The following is a 26,148-nucleotide window of genomic DNA, read 5'->3' as shown; positions in this document are numbered from 1 at the left end:
TTCTATGTATTCGTCGTGATGTTGGTTGTCACATGTATTCTGGCTGCATATCTCGTTTGCGCTTCATTTTTGGGCATCATTACCTCCGACTTTGGAATGTTCCAATGCCTATGCCCCCTGAAATATTTAAAATACGCATTGACAAAATTATGGTTTTATTCTTTAGTTTCAAGTCGTAGAACGGCAATTCAGCGATTTCGGATGAATTAAGAAAGTTTGTCGTCAATTCAGTTCCTCCTTCCTGCATTTCCTTTACAAACGTTAAAATAACACATTCCTTATTCAATTGTAAATTTTCTGAAATATCTAAATTCTGTAATAGCATAATTATCGTGTTATTCTTTAGTTCTAAGTCACATTTTCGCTGGCAATTCAGTGTGGTTTGTTGCTGTTTCTTGTTCCGTGTTTTTTCTTTAGCTGTTTAGAGTCATGTGTCATCTTGAGTAAATTTTGCACGGGTCATAGATACTAAATATTAATTCCTCCTTCCTGTTATCAGTTACAGACTGACTCACGCTATACTAACATGTTCATTCATTCCATTGTAATTTTGCTTTTTCTTCTAGCCGTAAATTTTGTTGTGCAACAGTTTGGTTTGCAATTCAATGTGATTTTTGCTGTTTCGTGTTTCATGCCTTTTTCTTTAGTTATTCAGAGTCGTTTATCATTTTGTGTAATTTTGCATGCTTCATAGATACTAAAATAGCACAATCATCATTTTATTTTTTAGGTGAAGTCGGAGGGTGGCAAATCACCAATTTTAGTTGGATTTGGTGAATTCAATGCTTATCCCTTACAGGCGCTAAAATAATACATTCCTTATTCAATCGTAATTTTCTGAAATATTTAAGTTCCACAATAGCATAATTATTGTTCTATTCTTAAGTTTAAGCCACATTTTCTGTTGCAGTTCAATGGGGTTTGTTACTGTTTCTTGTTCCATGCCTTTTTCTTTATCTATTTAATCATTTGACATCTTGTGTAATGTTGTATGTTTCATAGATGCTTAGTATTAATTCCTCCTTCCACTCTATCAATCACACAAGCAAAACTAACACGTTCCTTCATTCCATTGTAATTTTGCTTCATCTTCTACCCGAAAAATTTTTTTGTGTAACATGTTTGCAATTAAATGGGATTTTTGCTGAGTCTTGTTCCATGCCCTTTTTTAGCTGTTCAGAGCAGTTTCTCATCTTTTGTAATTTTGCGTGCGCCACAGATATCAAAAACAATACGACCACTGCTAGAGTAAAACGGCGGTTTTGCTCTTTAAATCTATGTAAATAAGACGTCAACTTCGTGATTTTTTTTTCTAAAATTAGGGCTCTTAATGCATTTCTCAAACTTGCAACCTATATAGACCGTTTTTTGGCCGGAAAATTTCAGGGTGCTAATTTTCTCCCCCAAAAATATAGAGCCATTGTCGAGAAAAAATACATATATATATATATATATATATATATATATATATATATATATATATATATATATATATATATATATATATATATATATATATATATATATATATGCACAATTATTGCTCGTTTAAAGAGATAAGAAAATCTTAGATATATGTAACAGGAGCCCGGTGGTGTTGCCGCCGGGTCCCGGTACGTCTACGTGGCAGACTTTTGTATATTGATTCTCTTTGTCGCTTGTCTTCTAACTGAAGTAGTTATCCCAGTGAATCAGGAGGTTGATTTATACAGTCCTCCAGTTCACTCATTTTGATGCTACCTTCGAAAGAGTGGTTTGCTTCTAGCAATATTTCTTCCAAGAGATCAAATTAGTTTCTGAGATATCCAATAACCTAACATGTTGTCCCAGTGAATCAGCAGGTTGATTTTCATCATCCTCCTGTTCTCGCATTTTGATACAACCTTTGGCATAATGGTTTGTTTCTACGAATTCTTCAACAGCTTTATCGGGTCTAAAAAGGACTATATGAATGTGGTTCATAATCACCTTCAGGGGTTTGTGATGGATGCGCAACTACATTGATTTTGTGATAAATTTGTCCAGCTACTTTGAATCTGAAAGCATTACGACTATTGATGGTTCAATCATTGCTGACGTTGAATGAAGCTAGAGCAAAACATGAATTCAATTTCTAAATTTGTTCGTGAAACTCTTTAGAGAGCAAGTAACGTCCTGTAAAGGGAAAATCAATTCATTTGGATATTGTGGAGGTGTCAATGCAATTCGACCAAGCAAGCAGCAACCTTCAAATGAATCACCATTGTTGGCTACGCTTTCCTCGGGAAAATGGAGGATCCCAGAGTGAATACATACAACCCTGAAGTGTCCTAATGACTTTTAATCAGCAGTAGTGCAGTTTCCATCATCTTCATAGGTTTGTACTGGGTTTTGTGCCAAAGTTTGTTGGCGTTGAAGATTGTAATGGCGTCGTTGATTTAACTTAATATATCTTTCTAATTCACTTTCATTTTTGATTCGTTCAGATTCTCGCTGTTTCTTGTCTGCTAATCGTGCAATTCTTGCTCTTCACTTTCATTTTTACATGTTCTGCTTCTCGCTGTCTCTTGTAATTCTCGCTGCCACTTATCTTCTAACCTCATTTTCTTTTTCCTAGCTGTTGCATATCTTCCAACCCCAGGCTGCTTTGTTCTTCATTTTATTTTTCATTCATTCTGGTCCTCATTGTCGAATGTCTTGTAATCGCATATTTTCTTATTGTTCACTTCTGTTTTGACTATGTAATTTTCAGTGTTTGTCATTATTGGTTCCGCAACTTTTCTAACCACATATTTCTTCGTTCTTCATTTTCGTTGATCATTACTTCAGACATTATTTCAATACCCTTTACCTTAGCTGCTCAGATTGGTATTGTCATATTTGACGGTCTGGGCTGTTCATTTTCACCCTTGAATTTACATTTCTCAGATCCTCCTCTTGATCCATTTTGTTTGATGGTCCAGTTTGTTCATTTTGAGCAATTGCTAATTTACGTTTCTTTCCTCTAGGTATTATGAAACTGCTTAAGATGCCTTCTTTGCTCTTCAATTGCATTTTTGGTTCATTCTGATTCTCTTTATACATGTGTAATTTTTCCTAAAATTAGTCTTATTGTGGTTATAGCTGTTCCTAGCCCCAGTTGTTGTAGCTGTTATTTGTAGAACTTTAATAGAGACACTATTTTCTTCTTTTCTCGTGTTGAAAAACTAAATTTATTCATTAGTTTACTTTATTGTGATATGCATATACCATACAGAGGAATAGAATATTAAAAAAGGATCGTGATGTGTCTTAGAGCGGTGTACTTGTGACTGTATTTCAAAATTTATGGCCCTTACTGCCTGTTCACTGGCCACCGGCACTCCACTTTTGCTGGTAGTATTTTATTGGCGTTTTTATCAGCTTACAATAAATAGACCTTTCCTTATATTCTCAGCTCTGCTTAATTTTCAAGAAGAATCATAAATTGTCGTCAAATTGAGGTTAGAAATACTTGAAAATATCAACTAGCATTGGATTTTAATTGAATATTATTATAGAAAATCCAGTAATTTTTCTAGAAAATAGCAGTAATATTATTGAATTAGAGGTAGCCTAACATTATTTTGGAATATACTGCGGAATATGACTCTTATTGAAGATATATATTTCAATTCAACCGAAAAAACTATAAAAATATAGGTCTTCAAAAGGGCACATAAGCAATGTCATAGGTAGCAATATTATTAAAACTTTTAAAGGAGATAATTAGATTAGAAATTAAGAGTTCTAGAGCACATTTTAAGAGTCAAAAGTGATTGGAGGGTGAGCAATCCTCCACCCAAGCCCATTAATTTTCGAAACACGTCCAGACAAAATTTTGAGACATCCATTTTGCTCAGCATAGTCAAACGGCCCAGTAACTATGTCTCTAGGAAAATTGGATATGTCAAACCCCCCACAGTTATGAAATTTTCCTATTATGCTTTAAAATTAAATGTTGATTTAAAGCTAAATAAAAAGGCACTGTGTGTATTGTGGTTGCCAATAAGACATCTCAGTAATTCCCAAGAACAACTGAGGGTATTAAGTTGAAACTTTCAGGATTACTACTATTACTACTTCTGTCATTAGAATTTAATTAAATAAAAAAAAAGTGTAAATGCAACCTGGTTCTCAAGACCATAGATGGAATTTTTGGGGAATGGCATTCAGTTTTATTTTTCAGGTCAACTTCAGCTCAAGATCTACCAAAGTGTGCAGGTTGTTAAAAATTGTTGGAAAAGTTTCTCCAACATACAAATAGCAAGCCAAACTACGGGTTCCTATTGAAAAAAAAGACGAAAAGATGTAAAATATTTTTTTTTTACATGAAAAAGACTATGTCAATAAAAAGGGAACGAAAATTATATATAAAAAGTTCTTCCACAAAATAATCTTTTCATAGAAAAGAAAAGAGCTCCATTAAACCAAAAATGAGCCGAAATAAAGTCAAATAATCTTCTAAGCGTAAAACTACCACAAATCACCATTAATAAATAAATGAAGCCCAAAACGAATATGAATTACAATAAATAACCAAGCCAAACTTAAAACAAGCAGAAATTAACACGAGGAAGGCTGACAGACTGCATACCTTCTAAAGATCAGAAAATAATTTGCACTTCGCTGAAAACGAAATATGTTTAAATGTTTTCACTTTTTAACTTTAATAATTCAAAAATTATCAAAACTTGAAGGAATAAATATGAATATATTTGTATTAAACTGGCAATCCTCATTCATTCTTTGTGTGTTTTTTCACGTTCATTTCTTTGGTTTTTTTTTGTTTTGCTTTTAAACACGCAGTAAGCTTTATACTTTTACAGTTAGAGAACGGGACAGTAGCTAAACTGATGTTTGCAGTTATTTTGTGCGTTTTAAGCTTGATTTGCTTATTCAATTTAAAGTTTATCCGTCTTAAGATTTATTTTTTCACTTATATTAGTACCTGTTGTATGTTTGTTTGCTATAATTGTTTATTTAACTTCTGCTAGTTATGGGTTTTGTTTATTCTTTAATAGTAATTTCTGGTCATTTTGAGTTTGAATTATAATATGTTTTTATTTCTGCTGATCTTAAGTTTATATGAGTAGTATCCCCTCAATCTAAAAGACACCCATATCCCTGATTTTAAAGACACCCATATCCCTGATTTTAAAGACACCCATGTCTCATCATTCCAAGACAGCCAGCAGGTGCATGTTACGTCATAGGGAATGTTTGCTAAGAGATACAGGTGTTAATTACTTAAAACTAAGGGGCAGGGTAAAAATCTTCAGGGGCCCAACACCAAATCAAGATTGTCTTGGGTGTTACGTCATAGGGTTTGCTTGTTACGTAATAGGGTTTGTATACTTTTGGTTGTTACGTAATATGGAATGTTAGAGTTCACTAGTCAAGCGAGGGAGTTTTTCAAGACAATCTTCAAGAAATTTTTTTAAGATATTTTTTCTTCAAGATGTGTTTTCTTCACGATTTCTTTAGTTCTTACCTAATAGTTCCTCTGATTCTTAAAAAGCCTACGATAGCAAAGTGTTTTAACCTTCAGGGCCCACTAGTGGGGAACCTTCTGACCCTGGACCCTCTAGCGAGCAATTGCACCAGTCACCTAGCATTCAAGTCAACCGGGGCCCTAGCAACCAATTCCAATGGGGCCCTGGCATCCAATTCCACTGGGGGCCCTAGCATCCAATTTAACCGGGGGCCATAGCATCCAATTTCACTGAGAGGACCCTAGCATCCAGTTCTAATTTCATTGGACCCCTAACCTAACAACCGGACCCCTAGCAACCAATTTCACCGACAAGACGTTTTTCAAGACATTTCAAGATTTCTTTGGTTGTTATGTAATAGGGGAATGTTTATCTATGTTAAGGATGACACAATCTCGCGTGACATGCTAGACTTAAGGGGGCGTGGGAGATCCCCGCTTGTAACTGTGGAGGGCGCATACTTGGGGTATTACGTAACGACGATGTACACGCGGAGTGTACATCGTTTTCATTTTCTTTCAATAAGTTTTTCCCAGGGAATCTTCATTTTCCAAAGATTTTATTTCCACTTTAGGATTCGAAAGGGATTCTCCCTCAATGGAATGGAGTACAAACCAGCTGGACCAACAAGCCAATCTAATATTTTGATTCGGCTAATAAATTCTGCATGGTAACCTATTGCCCGCAAGGAGAATCTCATGTTCGTGCATACTAGAATGATTAAATGAATGGCGTGTTCCCATATGGCTGCAATAATTGACACACAGAGGGAAAATCTGTTACTAGAAATTGTTTAGAATCATTATGTAACTGCATGTTAAGTAACGCTTTAGTGAGTTTTATCAGATAATATTGCTATCAGAGATGGAATAAAAGCGAGATTACCATTATGGGTAGAATATGGTAACCTTCATACAAGATCAAAAGTTTTTTCTTTTTCCTCTTTACTACACAGAATTCCACACATATATTAAGGGCATTCTTGAATGAGCATACCTGATGGAAGTTTTATCCTGGATAAATAAATCTAAAGGATACAAACCTTTGTACATACAAATAAAAACAAATTTACAAGCATTATATTAAAACACATAAAAAACCAGTTAAAAATCAACAAATGGAACAACAAAAACGTGAAAAAGCTTATAATACATCAAATATAAGCACAAAGAACATTGAATTAAAGAAAGGTGGGAACCCTAGTAACCAGTTCTCTAAATTCCCTGTCTTTGTTGCTCAATGGCTAGCATACATTATCGCACATATGGCATTTTTCGGACATTTTCCTGCAAAGATATTCATTTGCACTAGAATCGACCGTTTAAACTTAATGAAAAAATCCCCATTAGCGTTTCTTCTGATGACTCCTAGCAATTGAGGCCAGATTGGCACGATGTACCACCCCTGATAATACCCTTCTGGCGCAAATTATCACACCTAAGGGTTTTCCAACCTTTCTCCTTAAAAAATAAATTTATAAACTAAAAATGACCATTGCTTTTATTTGAACTTATTGCGTGCTGATTTGTGTTCGTGAAACTTGTTGGATGTTGATTTTTCTCTTCGTGAGACACTTGTACATTGATTTCTCTCCTTATGAACTGAATTTGCTCATGGAACTTGTTGCGTGCTGATTTTTGTGTTCGTGGAACTTGTTACGTACTGATTTTTGTTCGTGAAACTTGCTGAATGTTGATTTTTCTCTTCCTGAAACTTTTACATTGATTTTTCTCCTCGTAGAACTGATTTTGTCCAGGAAAATTGTTGTGTGCCGATTTTGTTCATGGAACTTGCTGCATGTAGATTTTTCTCTTCGTAAAACTTGCACCTTGATTTGTCTCCTCGTGAAACTGATTTTGTTCATCGAACTCGCTGCATGCTTATTTTTGTTAGTGGAACGTCTTGCGGGCTCATTTTGTTCAAGAAACTTATTGCATGCTGATTTGTCTCTTCGTGGAACTTGTACATTGATTTTTCTCCTCGTGAAACTGACTTCACTTATGGAACATTTTGCGTGCTGATTTTTGACCGTGGAACTTGTTACGTGCTGATTTTTGTTCGTGAAACTTGTTGGACACTTATTTTTCCCTCCGTGGAACTTATACATTAATTCATCTCATCGTAAAACTAATTTTGCTCATGGAACTTTCTGCCTGCTGATTTTTGATCGTGGAACTTATGGGCTGCTGATTTTTTTTTGTGGAACATGTTGCGTGCTGAATTTTCTCTTCATGAAACATGCACATTGATTTTCCTCCTCGTGTAACTGATTTTGTTCATGAAACTTGCTGCATGCCGATTTTCGTTCGTGAAACTTGTTGAATGTTGATTCAAGCATTATTCAATCAGTTTCATGAGGAGTAAAATCAATGCACAAGTTTCACGAACAAAAATCAGCACGCAACAAGTTCCACGAACAAAAATCAGCATGCGACAAATTCCATGAACAAAACCAGTTGAACGAGGAGAAAAGTCAATTTAAAATCTTCACTAAGAGAAAAAGAAACGTGCAACAAGTATCATGGACACGAAAAACAATAAGCAAGAAGTCTCCCGAAGAAAAATCAGAACACAACAAGTTCCGTGAACAAAATCAGTCTTACAAGAAAAAAAAATCAATTTACAAGTTTCACGAAGAGAAAAACCAACATGCAACAAGTTTCATGAACAACAAATCAGCACGCAGCATGTTCCACGGACTAAAAATCAGCGAACAACAAAGTTCCATTGACAAAATCAGTTTCACGAGGAGAAAAATCAATGCACAAGTTTCACGAAGAGAAATATCAACAAGCAACAAGTTACACGAACAAAATTCAGCACGCAACAAGTTTCGTGAACGAAAATCAGCATGATACAAGTTCCATGAACAAAATCAGTTTCACAAGGAGAAACATCAATGTAAAAGTATAAAGAAGAGAAAAATCACATTTTGTTCATGGAACTTGTTGCGTGCTGATTCTTATTCATGGAGCTTGTTCCGCGCTGATTGTTGTTCGTGAAACTTTTTGTATGTTGATTTTTTTCTTTCTTAAACTTCTGCATTGATTTTTCTCCTCGTAAAATTGATTTTGTTCATGGAACTTGTATCGTGCTGATTTTTGTTCACAGAACTTGTTGCGCGCTGATTTTTGTTCACAGAACTTGTTGCGCGCTGATTTTTGTTCATGAAACTTATTGCATGTTTATTTTTCTCTTCGTGAAACTCCTGCATTGATTTTTCTGCTTGTGAAACTGATTTTGTTCATTGAACTTGCTTCGTGTTGATTTTTGTTCGTGGAACTTGTTGCGTACTGATAAGTATTCGTGATACTTGTTGCGCGTTGATTTTTATTTTCGTGAAACTTGTACATTGATTCTTATCCTCATGAAACTGATTTAGTCCATGGTAGCTGTCGCGTGCTGATTTTGTGCTCCTGGGACATGCTGCATGCTGTTTTTTTGTTCGTGGAATATACTGCATGCTGATTTTTTGCTCGTGAAACTTTTTGTATGTCGCTTCTTCTCTTCGTGAAACTTCTACATTGATTTTTTTCCTCGTGAAACTGATTTTGTTCACACAGCTTGTTGCGTGCTGATTTTTGTACGTGGAACTTTTTGCAATTTTTAGTAATTGATTTCCCCCCCTGCGTGTCAATTATTATAGCCATTTGGGTACAAGCAAATCATTTATTCATTTTTGTATGTGTGAACAGAGGATTCTCCTTGAGTGCAATAGGTTATCATGTAGAATATATTAGCTGAACCCTAATATTAGAATGGCTGGTTGGTCCAGCTGGTTAGTGCTCCATTCCTTTGAGAGGGAAGCCCTTTCGAATCCTTTTGTGGACCTAAAGTCTTTGGAATATAAAGGTTCCCTGAGAAAAACACATTGAAAGAAAATGAAATCTCTTTAAGTATTATGCAATACTCCGCGTGTACATTGTCATCAGTAACACCCCACGTGTGTGTCCTCTACAGTTACAAGCGGAGAGCGCCACGGCCCCCTGTAGTATAACATGTTACTCGAATTTGGGTCATCCTTAACATAAGCAAACATTTCCCTATTACAGAACAAATAACAAAATGTCGAAATATCTTGAAAAACGTCTTTTCAGTGAAATTGGTTGCTAGGGACCCGATGGTTAGGTTAGGAGCCCAATTAAATTGGACTTGGATGCCAGGGTACCCCCATGGAAATTGGATGCTATGGCCCCAGTGGTTAGGTTAGCGGCCCCCGGCAAGATTGGATGCTAGGGTCCCGGTTTAATTGAATGCTAGGTGGCTGATGCAATTGCTCGCTAGAGGGTAGTGGAATTGCTTGCTAGGGGTCCGGCGTCTTGAAGGTTCCCCAATAGAGGACCCTGATGATTTTTGCCGCATTGCCTTCTTAGGTTTTTTAAGAAGCCGAGAAACTATTAGATAAGAACTAAAGGAATCATGAAGAAAGAACATCGTGAAGAAGAACTTCTTAAAAATGTCTTGAAAGGTCTTGAAGCCTCTTGAAAAACGTATTGAAGAAAAATGTCTTAAAAGCATCTTGAAATGTCTTGAAAACTTATTAAAGAAATATGTCTTGAAAATGTCTTGAAATGTCCTGAAACGTCTTGAAAAGTGTCTTGAAGAAACCATGTCTTAGTAAAACTCCCTCGCTTGACTAGTGGACTCTAACACTCTCTATTACGTAACAACCAAAAGTAAACATACCCTACTGCATAACAAACAAAAGTAAACAAACCATTTTAACGTAACAGCTTCTTTCCTGGCCCTCTAACAAGTCCTATTACGCAAAACTAAAAGTAAAATAAAAACCTGTTATGTAACAAGCAAACCCTATGACGTGACATCCAAGGAAATGTTGATTTAGTGGGGGCCTCTGAAGATTTTTCCCTGTCCCCTAAGTTTTTAAGTAATTAACATCTACATCTTTTAGAAAACATTCCCTATGACGTAACATGCACTTGCTGGCTGTCATGGAATGACGGGATATGGTTGTCTTTAAAATCAGGGATATGGGTGTTACTCTGAAGTCAGGGATATGAAGGTCTTTGAAATCAGAGATATGGTATCTTTAAAAAGATTGAGGGGATACCACTAATATCCTTTACTTTTTTTTAGATAAAATTTTTCGAAACTTTTTTTTTTAATTAAACTATAAAACGTTGCGTTGATTTCAAGTCAAATTGTAGCATGGGGTAACGCTCTTACCATTATTCCTTGTCCAGGTAGGTATTCGTTAACCAAAACATGGTTTGATTGTTTTCCACCAAAAATGTTTAAATCGTCAATACGTTTCATTACTTGCTTTAACCACTGAAACAAACAGATAATTTCCATTAATGACACTTAGCAACGAACAGCAACTGAGAATGCCTGTTGGAGAGAGCAGAAAATTGCTAAGGGAGATATTTTTTCGATCCAGCCCTAATTTTGGCCCAAGATTCTTGTTTATATTCTTCAACAGCTTCAAGCGCGAACTGTTTTAGATGATTATGTTTTTGATTAGGATTAGGATTATATAATTTTTTATGCTATATAACTTGCAATTCTTGCAGCACAAATTGCTCATCATTAGATTTGACTTGATTCTACCCTCTATTGGAATTTCTTCCAATTCTTTTTTATTAGAATTTTATTTTTTTATTTCTTCCAAATTCTTTTTTTTTAGTTTTTTTTTTCTTTTTCAGTTTTTAGTTTTTTATTAGTTTTTAGTTTTTTTTTCTTTTTAGTTTTATTTGTAGTTTATACCTTTTTTTAGTTTTTTTTTCTTTTTTAGTTTTTAGTTTTTACATTTTTTTAGTTTTTTTTAGTTTTTTAGTTTTTTTAGGTTTTTCTTTTTATTTTTTTTTGTAGTTTTTACATTTTTTAGTTTTTTTCTTCTTTTGTATTAATGCTAAAGCCAAGGTTCGAACCTGGAACCTCTCGGACCTAGAACCTGGAACATAACGCTTTACCGACTCAGCTACTTCGGCTTGAATACATTCGTTTTTGAATTGGTATATGATGAAATAATTCAGACGTCATATGCGGAAAGACAGACAGACACACAAACAAACAACTTATTTTTATATATATATAGATAGCCCATGCCCCTTGACTCTCCGGATGGAGACCCCTCTCCCCCGTCCCTGCTGCTATTGATTATACAACATTAATTGTTCAATCAAATGACAATTCTACTGGTCCTTCTCTTCTCATGATCAGGCTTATTAGAATTTATTTGTCCATGCTTTGTCACTGATCTGCTAGTTTATTTGAAAAAATACTTAGCGTCTTCAAGACTTGCATCTTTGTAATATTAATCTCATAAGCTCGAAAATATATTATATGATAAGTACGAAGTCTGTCCCATTTCATCAAAGTTGAACGTGCTTTCACGGGAAACGGATGCGGAGGTCCATACTTCAGAAAACTGAAGCACGGTTTGACGAGTATTATTCTAAAGGGGGTATAGGAGGACAGTTTATAGGGAAAACTGCATAAACTTGATATTTCGAGGGAAGGGATTTTGGGAGGGATGGAGTTTCTATACAGGTTTTAGATGACTTTCGGTGAATGTGCTAGTTTATAATATTTGCTCAATTGAACTTTGGTCAGGTTTCCGGGTTAAACTAAAAACTTGAAGTCCAATTTGGAAAGAAGACCCGGGTCTTAAAGTCCTGGCTTCGCATCTAGATTGCGTGTGGCTGAGTGTTTGATATAAAAAGAAAGACAAAAGCGGAGTTTAAGCGGTATCTTCGTTTGGTTCGATATGATGATGCTGAGTTCCTTAAATGTGCAGTAGAATGGAAATAAGTCATTAATGCGTCTAAATTTGATTCATTAGGGACCAGTGATGTTATCCGACATTTGTTTTAGCTTAGCCATTATAAAAATATTTTTTGTAAGATCGAGTATAGTGTTCATTTTCATTTTCAGTGCTTAGTTTCTAAATTTTTGCCGCCTAAAGTTTTACAACGTCATATTAATCCTGTATCAACTAAAAGTATTGTTAATTGTATGCTTAAACTTAAGTCTAAATCCAGCGATCTTGATGGGATTAGTGCTCATCATTTACATTGTGATTGTCCGGCACGGGTCGCTCAGCTCCAGTTACTTTTTCAGTTCTGCTTATGTTCGTCAATGTTGCTTCATTCCTTTCTTTGCGGAATGTTAACTTCTATAAACGTGGAAGAGACTCTTTTGATTGCAGTTCATATAGGCCCATCTCTGTTGCTTGTAATATTAGTTAGATTTATGAATATGTTCTGCTCCCATATATTATTGAACGAACTGCGAAAGACTCAAACCAATTTGGGTTTTAACCTCGTCTTGGGTGCCAACATGCGCAAAAGGTTTTACCTTCAATTCTCCATGATGCCCAGCATAAAGGTTATGAATTACATATTTGCTCTTTGGATTTGTCTAAAGCTTTCGATAACGTTTGCCATGCACAAGTGTGGCACTCTTTGTCAGAGTTTGAGTGAACCCTTCTGTCATACATGTAGTTAAATTTTGGTATAGTAATTCGTTTCTTGGTTTAAAATCTGATGCAGAGTACCACGGTAATAAACCAGTTCAATCTGGAGTACGACAGGGTAGAGTGCTATCACCTTATCTATTTGATACTTGTATTCAAAATGTGCTATCAGAAATCAAGCCTTCATATTTTTATAATTTATCTGATATGGCTTATATTGCATACGCGGTCGACCTGCTAGTTTTAAGCCGGATCAGTTCTATTTTGGCATTATCTGTGCAATCTAATTCTATGATGTTTCGGGACGTTAATCTGTTTTTGAATGTTGATATATACGAATATTTAGTTTTCAATCCCAAGTCATCAGCTCATTATTTGTCCTGTGGATCCTCAGTAATTTGCAACGTTGGGAGTTTACGGTCGTTAGGGATTAGTATTTGTTCTACACTCCGTTTTTTACGACTTCAGGTTCTAAACGATTTTAAAGAAAAGCTAAAGATTGGATACTCGAAAATTGTACCTAACCGTGGAAAATATTCAAGCCGGACTTTAGCTAAAATTTATTCCACATATTGTGACCATTCTGTCTTATTTTTAAGTGGAATGTATTCTTTATTGGATAAGAAAGATTTGCGCCAGATTCGCATTGCTTATTTTAGATATTGCAAATTTTTACTGTACCTTCCCACTTCATATCGTAATACACGTATTATTGAGAAGTATGGTGCTACCGATACTATCCAATCGTTTGAATTGCTTAGTACTAATTTAACAAGACATGCCTTTGCGTCCCTGGGATGCAACCCCCCAGAGCCCGGGGCCAGAATTGTAAGTTATGCCCTAGGACCGTATAAAGTTTTTGTGCAATCGATGGTCGTATAAACTTTGGAAGAGGCTCATTTGATTCGAAATTGAAAATTCTAGTTTCTCTTTGAGAGTCAAATGTGATGAAGGCCAAGTAGCCCCCTCCCCCCACACAAACACACCCGCTTTTCCTCAAATACATCTGATCAAATCTGTGAGATAGCCATTTTGTTTAAAATAGTCCAAACATGTCATAACATTGCATCCAGGGTTGACAAAACCCTCCAGAACCCCAGGGCAAGGGCTGGAAGTTATACCCCCAGAGTATATAAGATTTTTATGGAAGGATTGGCCGTATAAACCTGATTTGTTTATCTTATATTAGCTAAAGAAAAATTCTGAAAAAGAAGCATTTTCAAGAAAAGTAAAGGTCATATTAAACTTAAGAGCGGGAGAAATGAAAACTTATAATAATTCAACCTCAAAATAACCAAAAATTACTATTAAAGAATCAATGGAAAATAAAAAAAAAAACAATTATAGCAAACAAACATTCAAGAGGGACTAATATAAATAAGTAAATAAATCTTAGAATAAGTAAAACTTAAACTGAATATGGAAATCAAGCTTAAAGCGATGAAAAATCTTTTACTACTGAAGTATAAATGAAACCCAAAGCGAACAGAAATTAAATAAACAATCGTAGCAAAAAACCTACAACAGATACTAATATAAATGAGTAAATAAATATTAAAACGGATAAAAGTTAAATTGAAAATGCAAATCAAGCTTAAAACAAACGAAAGTCACCACAAACAAGAGTTTTGGTACTGCCTCCTTCCCTAACAGTAAAAGTTCAGAACCTACTGCGTCATTGGCGCTTTGCAGAAAACTATATGTGACTTGAATAGTCTTGGAAAGAACTAAGAAAGTTAAACTGAGTATTTGACATATAATGGTATTAATTGCTGAAAGCCTATCAGTTTACGATTTTATTTTACTGTAATTTTTATTTTGGTTTTCAATGTTGTTGTTGTAATAAGTACAAAGAAAATATTTGTAGTATAATTTGTTTTCAGTTGCATTTTGTGCCTGTTGTATTTGTTTGCTACGATTGTTTTTTTTTAATTCCAGTTCCTTTTGGGTTTCATTTATGCTTCAGCTGTAACGAATTTTTCCTGTTTTAAGCTTGATTTCCATATTCAGTTTAAGTTTTACACGTTTGAAGATTCATTTATTTTAGTAACTGTGGTAGATTCTTGCTATGATTGTTTATTTAATTTCTGTTCGTTTTGGGTTTCATATATACTTTAATAGTAATTGGTCATTTTGAGTTTGAATTATGGTTTTTATTTCAGCTGATATTTAGTTTAATGGGCTTTACTTATCTTAGAAAAAATCTTTTTCCGAAAGTTTTTTTTTTGTTAATTTTTGTTTCTTTTTTTATTGCCATAGTTTCAAGTTTTTCAACACTCCCATTTCAAAATCAATTTTTTTTCAATATGAAGTTCCATCAAAGTATCAAAACTAGTATCAAAGTAATAATATCAAAATATGTAAGTATCAAGGCAAAAAAAGTATCAAAGTAACATTAATCAACATGCATAACTTATAGCCCTTGGCCTGTAAATAAAAGCTGCACCGAAATCGATCAGTCAAAGTAAAAAAAAGAATCAAAGTAACAATAAGCAACTTGTATGACTTACAATCCTTGCCCCTGGGGTTGAGGGGGGTATTTTAATCCTGGAAGAATAGTTTCTTTATCTTAGGACTATTTTGAGCAAAATGGCGCTATCTGTGGATGTATTTAGGGAAAAGAAGTGGTGAGAGGAGGGGTCTGGTTGCCGTTTGATAACTTTTGACTCTTTTGAAAAGAGCTAGAACCATCAATCTCCAATCAAATGAACCCCTTCCAAAGTGAATACCCCTTCCAAAAAAAACCTTGTATGTTAACAATGGACAACTTATATAATTTCTAGCCGTTGCCCTGAGAGCTGGGGAAGAGGGTTATCAAACCTGGAACCGTAGTTATTTGACATTCGGACTACTTGGAACAAAATGGCTATCTCAAAGTTTGTTTAACCCCGTAGGCATTGTTACATGATATTGGACTATTTTGAACCAAACGGCTATCTCCAAGTTTCGATTACATACATTTGGGGAAAAGAGGGCGTAAGGGGGCTAGTTGTTCTCCACTCACTTTTATCCACCCAACAAAGAAAAATTAAATAAACAATCATAGCAAACAAACATACAACAGGTACTAGTATAAATGGATAAATAACTCTTTAAACGAGTAAAACTTAAATTGATTATTTAAATTAAGCTTAAAACAAACAAAATCACGACAAACAAGAGTTTGGCTACTGCCCCTTCCCTAACTGTAAAAGTCTAAAGCCTACTGGATCATTGGCACTTTACTGAAAACTATGTGTCTTGAACAGTCTACAAAATTGAAGTAAAAACTAGATATATAATGATATTAGTTGCTGAAATCTCATCAGTTCAGAATTTTATTTTCAATATTGCAATAAGTACAGAAGAAAATACTTGTACTATAAATCGTTTGAAAACTGTATATGTCTTGAAAAGTCCTTGCAAATAACTAATAAAGTGTAAATAAAATAACTAAAAGAACTGCTGTAAGCTCAGTGGTTCAAGATTTCATTTCACTATAATTTTTATTTTTTTTTCTCAATGTTGTAAATACATAAGAAAATATTTGTACTATAAATCGTTTGAAAACTGTATATGTCTTGAAAAGTCCTTGCAAATAACTAATAAAGTGTAAATAAAATAACTAAAATAACTGCTGTAAGCTCAGTGGTTCAAGATTTTATTTCACTATAATTTTTATTTTTTTTTTCTCAATGTTGTAAATACATAAGAAAATATTTGTACTATAAATCGTTTGAAAACTGTATATGTCTTGAAAAGTCCTTGCAAATAACTAATAAAGTGTAAATAAAATAACTAAAATAACTGCTGTAAGCTCAGTGGTTCAAGATTTCATTTCACTATAATTTTTTTTTTTTTTCTCAATGTTGTAAATACATAAGAAAATATTTGTACTATAAATCGTTTGAAAACTGTATATGTCTTGAAAAGTCCTTGCAAATAAGTAATAAAGTGTAAATAAAATAACTAAAATAACTGCTGTAAGCTCAGTGGTTCAAGATTTTATTTCACTATAATTTTTATTTTTTTTCTCAATGTTGCAAATACATAAGAAAATATTTGTACTATAAATCGTTTGAAAACTGTATATGTCTTGAAAAGTCCTTGCAAATAACTAATAAAGTGTAAATAAAATAACTAAAATAACTGCTGTAAGCTCAGTGGTTCAAGATTTTATTTCACTATAATTTTTATTTTTTTTTTCTCAATGTTGTAAATACATAAGAAAATATTTGTACTATAAATCGTTTGAAAACTGTATATGTCTTGAAAAGTCCTTGCAAATAACTAATAAAGTGTAAATAAAATAACTAAAATAACTGCTGTAAGCTCAGTGGTTCAAGATTTTATTTCACTATAATTTTTTTTTTTCTCAATGTTGTAAATACATAAGAAAATATTTGTACTATAAATCGTTTGAAAACTGTATATGTCTTGAAAAGTCCTTGCAAATAACTAATAAAGTGTAAAGTAATAAAATAACTAAAATAACTGCTGTAAGCTCAGTGGTTCAAGATTTTATTTCACTATAATTTTTTTTTCTCAATGTTGTAAATACATAAGAAAATATTTGTACTATAAATCGTTTGAAAACTGTATATGTCTTGAAAAGTCCTTGCAAATAACTAATAAAGTGTAAATAAAATAACTAAAATAACTGCTGTAAGCTCAGTGGTTCAAGGTTTTATTTCACTATAATTTTTATTTTTTTTTCTCAATGTTGTAAATGCATAAGAAAATATTTGTACTATAAATCGTTTGAAAACTGTATATGTCTTGAAAAGTCCTTGCAAATAACTAATAAAGTGTAAATAAAATAAATAAAATAACTGCTGTAAGCTCAGTGGTTCAAGATTTTATTTCACTATAATTTTTATTTTTTTTTTCTCAATGTTATAAATACATAAGAAAATATTTGTACTATAAATCGTTTGAAAACTGTATATGTCTTGAAAAGTCCTTGCAAATAACTAATAAAGTGTAAATAAAATAACTAAAATAACTGCTGTAAGCTCATTGGTTCAAGATTTTATTTCACTATAATTTTTATTTTTTTCTCAATGTTATAAATACATAAGAAAATATTTGTACTATAAATCGTTTGAAAACTGTATATGTCTTGAAAAGTCCTTGCAAATAACTAATAAAGTGTAAATAAAATAACAAAAATAACTGCTGTAAGCTCGGTGGTTCAAGATTTTATTTCACTATAATTTTTTTTTTTTCTCAATGTTGTAAATACATAAGAAAATATTTGTACTATAAATCGTTTGAAAACTGTATATGTCTTGAAAAGTCCTTGCAAATAACTAATAAAGTGTAAATAAAATAACTAAAATAACTGCTGTAAGCTCAGTGGTTCAAGATTTTATTTCACTATAATTTTTATTTTTTTCTCAATGTTATAAATACATAAGAAAATATTTGTACTATAAATCGTTTGAAAACTGTATATGTCTTGAAAAGTCCTTGCAAATAACTAATAAAGTGTAAATAAAATAACTAAAATAACTGCTGTAAGCTCGGTGGTTCAAGATTTTATTTCACTATAATTTTTTTTTTCTCAATGTTGTAAATACATAAGAAATATTTGTACTATAAATCGTTTGAAAACTGTATATGTCTTGAAAAGTCCTTGCAAATAACTAATAAAGTGTAAATAAAATAACTAAAATAACTGCTGTAAGCTCAGTGGTTCAAGGTTTTATTTCACTATAATTTTTATTTTTTTTTTCTCAATGTTGTAAATACATAAGAAAATATTTGTACTATAAATCGTTTGAAAACTGTATATGTCTTGAAAAGTCCTTGCGAATAACTAATAAAGTGTAAATAAAATAACTAAAATAACTGCTGTAAGCTCAGTGGTTCAAGATTTTATTTCACTATAATTTTTATTTTTTTTTTCTCAATGTTATAAATACATATGAAAATATTTGTACTATAAATCGTTTGAAAACTGTATATGTCTTGAAAAGTCCATGCAAATAACTAATAAAGTGTAAATAAAATAACTAAAATAACTGCTGTAAGCTCAGTGGTTAAAGATTTTATTTCACTATAATTTTTGTTTTTTTTCTCAATGTTATAAATACATAAGAAAATATTTGTACTATAAATCGTTTGAAAACTGTATATGTCTTGAGAAGTCCTTGCAAATAACTAATAAAGTGTAAATAAAATAACTAGAATAACTGCTGTAAGCTCAGTAGTTCAAGATTTTATTTCACTATAATTTTAATTTTTTTTTTCTCAATGTTGTAAATACATAAGAAAATATTTGTACTATAAATCGTTTGAAAACTGTATATGTCTTGAAAAGTCCTTGCAAATAACTAATAAAGTGTAAATAAAATAACTAATAAAGTGTAAATAAAATAACTAAAATAACTGCTGTAAGCTCAGTGGTTTAAGATTTTATTTCACTATAATTTTTTTTCTCAATGTTGTAAATACATAAGAAATATTTGTACTATAAATCGTTTGAAAACTGTATATGTCTTGAAAAGTCCTTGCAAATAACTAATAAAGTGTAAATAAAATAACTAAAATAACTGCTGTAAGCTCGGTGGTTCAAGATTTTATTTCACTATAATTTTTTTTTTCTCGATGTTGTAAATACATAAGAAAATATTTGTACTATAAATCGTTTGAAAACTGTATATGTCTTGAAAAGTCCTTGCAAATAACTAATAAAGTGTAAATAAAATAACTAAAATAACTGCTGTAAGCTCGGTGGTTCAAGATTTTATTTCACTATAATTTTTTTTTTCTCAATGTTGTAAATACATAAGAAATATTTGTACTATAAATCGTTTGAAAACTGTATATGTCTTGAAAAGTCCTTGCAAATAACTAATAAAGTGTAAATAAAATAACTAAAATAACTGCTGTAAGCTCGGTGGTTCAAGATTTTATTTCACTATAATTTTTTTTTTCTCAATGTTGTAAATACATAAGAAAATAATTGTACTATAAATCGTTTGAAAACTGAATATGTCTTGAAAAGTCCTTGCAAATAACTAATAAAGTGTAAATAAAATAACTAAAATACCTGCTGTAAGCTCAGTGGTTCAAGATTTTATTTCACTATAATTTTTTTTTCTCAATGTTGTAAATACATAAGAAAATATTTGTACTATAAATCGTTTGAAAACTGTATATGTCTTGAGAAGTCCTTGCAAATAACTAATAAAGTGTAAATAAAAAAACTAAAATAACTGCTGTAAGCTCAGTGGTTCAAGATTTTATTTCACTATAATTTTTATTTTTTTTTTCTCAATGTTGTAAATACATAAGAAAATAATTGTACTATAAATCGTTTGAAAACTGTATATGTCTTGAAAAGTCCTTGCAAATAACTAATAAAGTGTAAATAAAATAACTAAAATAACTGCTGTAAGCTCAGTGGTTCAAGATTTTATTTCACTATAATTTTTATTTTTTTTTTCTCAATGTTGTAAATACATAAAAATAATTGTACTATAAATCGTTTGAAAACTGTATATGTCTTGAAAAGTCCTTGCAAATAACTAATAAAGTGTAAATAAAATAACTAAAATAACTGCTGTAAGCTCAGTGGTTCAAGATTTTATTTCACTATAATTTTTTTTTTTTTTTCTCAATGTTGTAAATACATAAGAAAATAATTGTACTATAAATCGTTTGAAAACTGTATATGTCTTGAAAAGTCCTTGCAAATAACTAATAAAGTGTAAATAAAATAACTAAAATAACTGCTGTAAGCTCAGTGGTTCAAGATTTTATTTCACTATAATTTTTATTTTTTTTTCTCAATGTTCTAAATACATAAGAAAATAATTGTACTATAAATCGTTTGAAAACTGTATATGTCTTGAAAAGTCCTTGCAAATAACTAATAAAGTGTAAATAAAATAACTAAAATAACTGCTGTAAGCTCAGTGGTTCAAGATTTTATTTCACTACAATTTTTTTTTTTTTTTTCTCAATGTTGTAAATACATAAGAAAATAATTGTACTATAAATCGTTTGAAAACTGTATATGTCTTGAAAAGTCCTTGCAAATAACTAATAAAGTGTAAATAAAATAACTAAAATAACTGCTGTAAGCTCAGTGGTTCAAGATTTTATTTCACTATAATTTTTATTTTTTTTTCTCAATGTTGTAAATGCATAAGAAAATATTTGTACTATAAATCGTTTGAAAACTGTATATGTCTTGAAAAGTCCTTGCAAATAACTAATAAAGTGTAAATAAAATAACTAAAATAACTGCTGTAAGCTCAGTGGTTCAAGACTTTATTTCACTATAATTTTTATATTTTTTTTTCTCAATGTTATAAATACACAAGAAAATATTTGTACTATAATTCGTTTTGGGAGAAGTGACGCAATAGGCTTTAGACTTTGACAATTAGGGAAGGGGACAGTAGCCAGACTATTGTTTATCGTAACTTTTGTTTGTTTTAAGCTTGACTTGCATACATTGGATATTCAATGTACGTTTTACTCTTTTTAAGATTTATTTATTCATTTTTAATTAAAAAAAAAATTTTCGGCAAAATAAGTTTTTAAAGGAAGAGTAAAATGTTCCATTAAACCAAAACTAAGCATACATTATGAAATATAATCTTCCAAACGCAGAACTACCGTGAATCACAATCAGTAAGTAAATGAAACCCGAAACGAACAGAAATTCCAATAAATAACCTAGTCAAACTCAAAACGACCAAAAATTAGTAGGGCTGACATCCTGTATGCCTTCTGGAAACCAGAAAATAATTTGCAGTTCATTGACGAAAAGTTTTTCCATTTTTAACTTTAATAAATCAAAAATTATTAAGACTTTAAGGAATAAATATTAGTATATGTATATTAAACTGTCAGTCTAAGTTCATTTGTTTTGTCTTTTTTTTTGGTTTTTTTTTTAGTATTTCTGCTTGTTTTGAGTTTTTCTACTCGTTTTGAATTTGACTTGGTTATTTATTAAAATTTCTGTTCGTTTTGGCTTTCATGTATTTATTGATGGTGATATGCAATAGTTTTATGCTTGAAAGATTATATCAGTTTATTTCTGCTTATTTCAGTTTAATGGAGCTCTTTACTTAAATAGCGACAAAGACTACACAGCCTTTCCATCACAACATCAAAAATAAGAAGAACAATAGGGAATTCTTTTCGTAAGACAGTTAAATTCTAATTTGAATGAATGAAAGAACGAACATAGAAGAAATTTCTTTTATAAATAACGAACATAAAAGAAATTTCTTTTATAAATTATAAAAGAAAGAACATACGACCATTAAAACTAAAATGTAAATTTTTAAAACAGTCCCTGCATTCTTACTTCAGCGAAGTTCAAAAATATATTATTTTTATATATTTTTGTTTTGCTGAGGACGACATAGGGCCGAAATATTCAGTCAAATTAGAATTCCACTGTCTTACGAAAAGAATTTCCTTATTGTTCTTCTTGTTTTTGATGTTAGCTCTTTACTTTTCTTTGAAAAACTTATTTTGTGGAAAAGGTTTCTAAAATTAATTTAACAAAGAAAGAAGCAATAGCGTAAATGTAAAGAAAAGCAGGAATTAGACAAAAGTACAACAATAAATAATTGTCCAGTTTTTCGTCTTGGTTTGTTGCTTCTAAGAACAATCGTCATTTGTTTTAAATTTGAAAGCTCACCTCTGGTATAGGCTCTTCTATCATCCCCTTCGTAGTAGGATATCCACCCCAGTTCTGGAGCCTCCTATTATTTAGCTGGGTCCATTTTGGCTTTGGTGCAGAATATATATTTCTTAATAACTGTTCCTCTTCTCGGTTATTTATGAAGTCTGGAACATAGTACAAAGTGTTGAACGCCTGGAATTAAATAGATGTCAGTAAAACTTTTAAAAGCGCACTTCTTCAACTTTTAATAAAAATTGAAGTCGCAGAGGTTGAAAATTTCCTGTATTGACTTTCAGTTATTTATTTTGCATGCTTTCTTCTGTTTGAGTTGTTTCACTCTCAAGCTTATCCTTTCATCTCCAGGATTTCTTTTAAACGCTCTCATTTAACTTAGTCATTTCAGTTAGGAGATCAAAATCTCAAAGAAAAGTTGTTCAAAAGAAATCACAGAACCGTATACAGGCACAGCATTCACCATATGTGGTTATTGGTTGCGTAGATAGAGGTGGAAGTTGTTTCAGTATGAAAAAACAAATAAAAAAACAAGTTTTTGGACTGAAAGTAAGGAGCAACATTAAAACTTAAAACGAACAAAAATTATTACGTATGTGAGACAAGTCACTGTTTCCTCAATACCTCGCTCTTTATGCTAAAGTTCAAATTTTGTCCCAATTCCTTAAGAATGACTCCTGAATCACAAAGACCATTTAATTAGAATAAATAGCTCTTTCAAAAGCACTAAAAAAACTTTAGCGTAAAGAGCAAGGTATTGACGAGGAGGTGACCCCTTCATATACGTAATAATTTCTGTTCGTTTTAAGTTTTAACGTTGCTCCTTACTTTCATTTAAAAAAACTTGTTTTTTTTATTTTTCATTGTTTTCTTTATTTTTCATTGTTTTTTTAAGTAACGCTGGAAAATTCAGCGCCCCCTTCATAGAAATTATCCTCCCCTATGATAAATTCATCCATGGAGGAGTTGAAAATGCTTTTTTATTTAGTTTCTGGTCGTTTCTTAAAAAATGCTGGGAAATCTGGTGCCCCCTCCCTGGAAAATTTCTATCCCCTGTGAGAAATTCCTCCATGGAAAGATCCTCCAACGTAACCCCCCGACTCCTTCACCAGAAAAATCCCCCTGAAAACGCCTGTATACTTCCCAATAATCAATACTATACGTAAACAATGGGCAAAGTTCATTACTTGCAGCCTTTCTCCCGGGGATTTAAGTCATCTTTAAAGACATAGAAATTAAATTTTTTCGACTATGCAAAATAAAATGGCCATCTCAAAATTTTGATCGGGTGGCTTTGGCAAAAACTGAGCGTGGGAGGGGAAATAGCTGCCCTCCAATATTTTTGGTCTTTTAAAAAGAGAACTAGAACTATGGATTTCCGACCAAATGAGTCCTCTCTCGATCTTCCACGATCGCTGGTTCAATATGAGGAATGACTTGGGGAATTAATTTGATACTTTCAAGGCATGTTGAGAGGGGGGATCGATTAGTATTTATCTGTACTCAAGGTTGTTACAGGATGGAAGGTCAAAATTCTTTCAACCCCAAAATAATATCAAAGATTATGCAGATATTCAATCTATTTCTTTAAAAAAATATTCCTCGTACCCATCCATCCAAAGTGTCTTGGTTCAACTATATTTAAAATTTGTTACAAAACCTTGTCGAAAATGCAAGTAGTAAGCTTAAATTTTGATTCTTAAGGAGAACCGAAATTAAGCTTTAAAAAAAAAAAATATATAAAAGAAGTCTTTCAAAGCAAAGCAAAAAACTAAATTAAACCAAATACGACCAGAAATAAAGTTAAATAATGTTTATAATGATTCAGTCAAAGTCAGAAATTGCCACAAACAGGAGTAAGCTTAACGCCCCTGTGTCTTCTAAAGATCATAACGTCATTTGCACTTTCCTGAAAGTAAAATGAATTTTAAATATTTCCTCTTTTACAACATGAATAAATCTGAAAATGCTGAGGTTTTCAGGAACATATCAGTATATAATAAACTGTCAATCTACGTTCATTTGTTCTTTTCAGTAATTATGCTTATTAGGGTGACTTTTAATTCAATATTATGATTAATCAAAACACTTAGCTCGAAATAAAATTGTTTTGGTAAGGTACAAATGACTTTCTGGCCTTTGAAAGGCGTTGGAGCCATTGGCCCTACTCCTGTTTGTGGTAATTACTTTTTATTTTAAGTTTGAATTGGCTATTTATCGTAATTTATGTTCGTTTTCGGTTTTATGCTTTAATTATTATTTTACTTTATATCTACTTGTCTTTGGTTTACTATAGCTCTTTTCTATGAAGAACTTCTTTCGTGGAAAAAGTTATTCTAAAATAATTGCACGAAAAGACAGGCATGAAGCCGTTTTGAGTCAAACAAACCAACTCTAGAATGACATTGATGATTTTTTCGACTACTAGGGCCTGTTTTCACTCTTATATGTTTCCACGCTCATTGCTGGGAGTCATTATCAAGGATGTATCTAGGATATGCTTTTTTTGGGGGGGAGGGGGTCATTTTTTCAGAGGGTTTTGCAGAGAAACTTTAGAAACACATTAAAAATTTGTGTAGGCATTTTATTGTGTCTTTATGAATCAGAACAAAAATTGAGGGCAGCGGGGTTCAAAACCAGTACCTATCCCCCCCCCCTTTGGATACGGTCTTGGTTAATATATTAGCATAAAATATGAAAATATTTAACATTTCTGTCCAAAAAGATTTACCAAAGACTAAAAAGAGTGAAAAATATTAAAAGCGATTTTATATCCAACCGCATTAGAAAGTAAAGAGTATTTCCTGTTACGCGAAAAAATTGAAAATTAAAAAAGGAACAAGTGAGGAAGAAATGACATGTTTTTAAACTATTTAAGGATAGCTTCCCCTATGTATTTACCGTTCAAAGCTGGTCTCCATTCTGGTCTCCATTTTCGATTTTTCAGTGTAGGAAAGAAAAAATATTTTCTTTTTTTGGTGCATTTGGAGTCAGGGGCACCAATTCTCCAAGAGGAGGGGGATCTGAGGAAATTTCGCTCCTAGGTTTTTGCCATTCTTCCAAGATTTTCAAAAACACCTCTTGTGATATTTTTCTGTAAAATTCCTTTTTTTGGTGTTTTCATTGAAAATACACTTATATTGCACTTAGATTTCGAAATGTACATTTCGACTGTCCTTAGATTTTGAAGAGTACGTTTCAACAGGTTCAACGCAGGTCCAGTTAAAATTCTATGCTACAATACCTATATCTTACCAGGCACTTGCTTACGCATGGAAGTTCAAACGGAAATGCATGTAAATGTCATTCTAAAAACAAATAATAAATACAGTGGCAACAGTGTCATACTAATTGTCAGAAATTAAATACACTAGCCACAAAGGTCTAAACTCTAGAATAATATGCTTCACTGTAATTTATGCAACAAATCGTATGTATGAATGAGAGCTGCTTGAACATTGTCATCAAGACTGGACATGTATCCCCTTAGCTAAGGCAACGACTCTTTAAAGTTTCAAGTCAGTCGGAAAAAAATGTATTCGACCAATTTCCGGGTCCAAATTTCTGGAGAT

The 26,148-nt window shown here is 32.2% G+C and overlaps 1 protein-coding gene across 4 annotated transcripts in view; it reads right to left on the bottom strand.

The window, feature by feature from the left end:
* Positions 1-26,148, bottom strand: part of LOC136026246 (alpha-ketoglutarate-dependent dioxygenase alkB homolog 6-like) — a 106,340-nt gene that overhangs the window by 7,349 nt on the left and 72,843 nt on the right. For all 4 annotated transcript variants that reach the window (XM_065702611.1, XM_065702610.1, XM_065702613.1 and 1 more), the window contains exons 3-4: positions 22,580-22,756; positions 10,680-10,784 (exon numbers count right to left, since the gene is read on the bottom strand). In XM_065702611.1, the coding sequence (XP_065558683.1) occupies positions 10,680-10,784; positions 22,580-22,756 (282 nt within the window). The remainder of the gene's footprint in view (positions 1-10,679; positions 10,785-22,579; positions 22,757-26,148) is intronic.

This window comes from Artemia franciscana, chromosome 4, assembly GCF_032884065.1.
Source record: "Artemia franciscana chromosome 4, ASM3288406v1, whole genome shotgun sequence".
Classification (NCBI taxonomy): domain Eukaryota; kingdom Metazoa; phylum Arthropoda; class Branchiopoda; order Anostraca; family Artemiidae; genus Artemia; species Artemia franciscana.
This window is presented reverse-complemented; position numbering and strand designations above follow the sequence as displayed.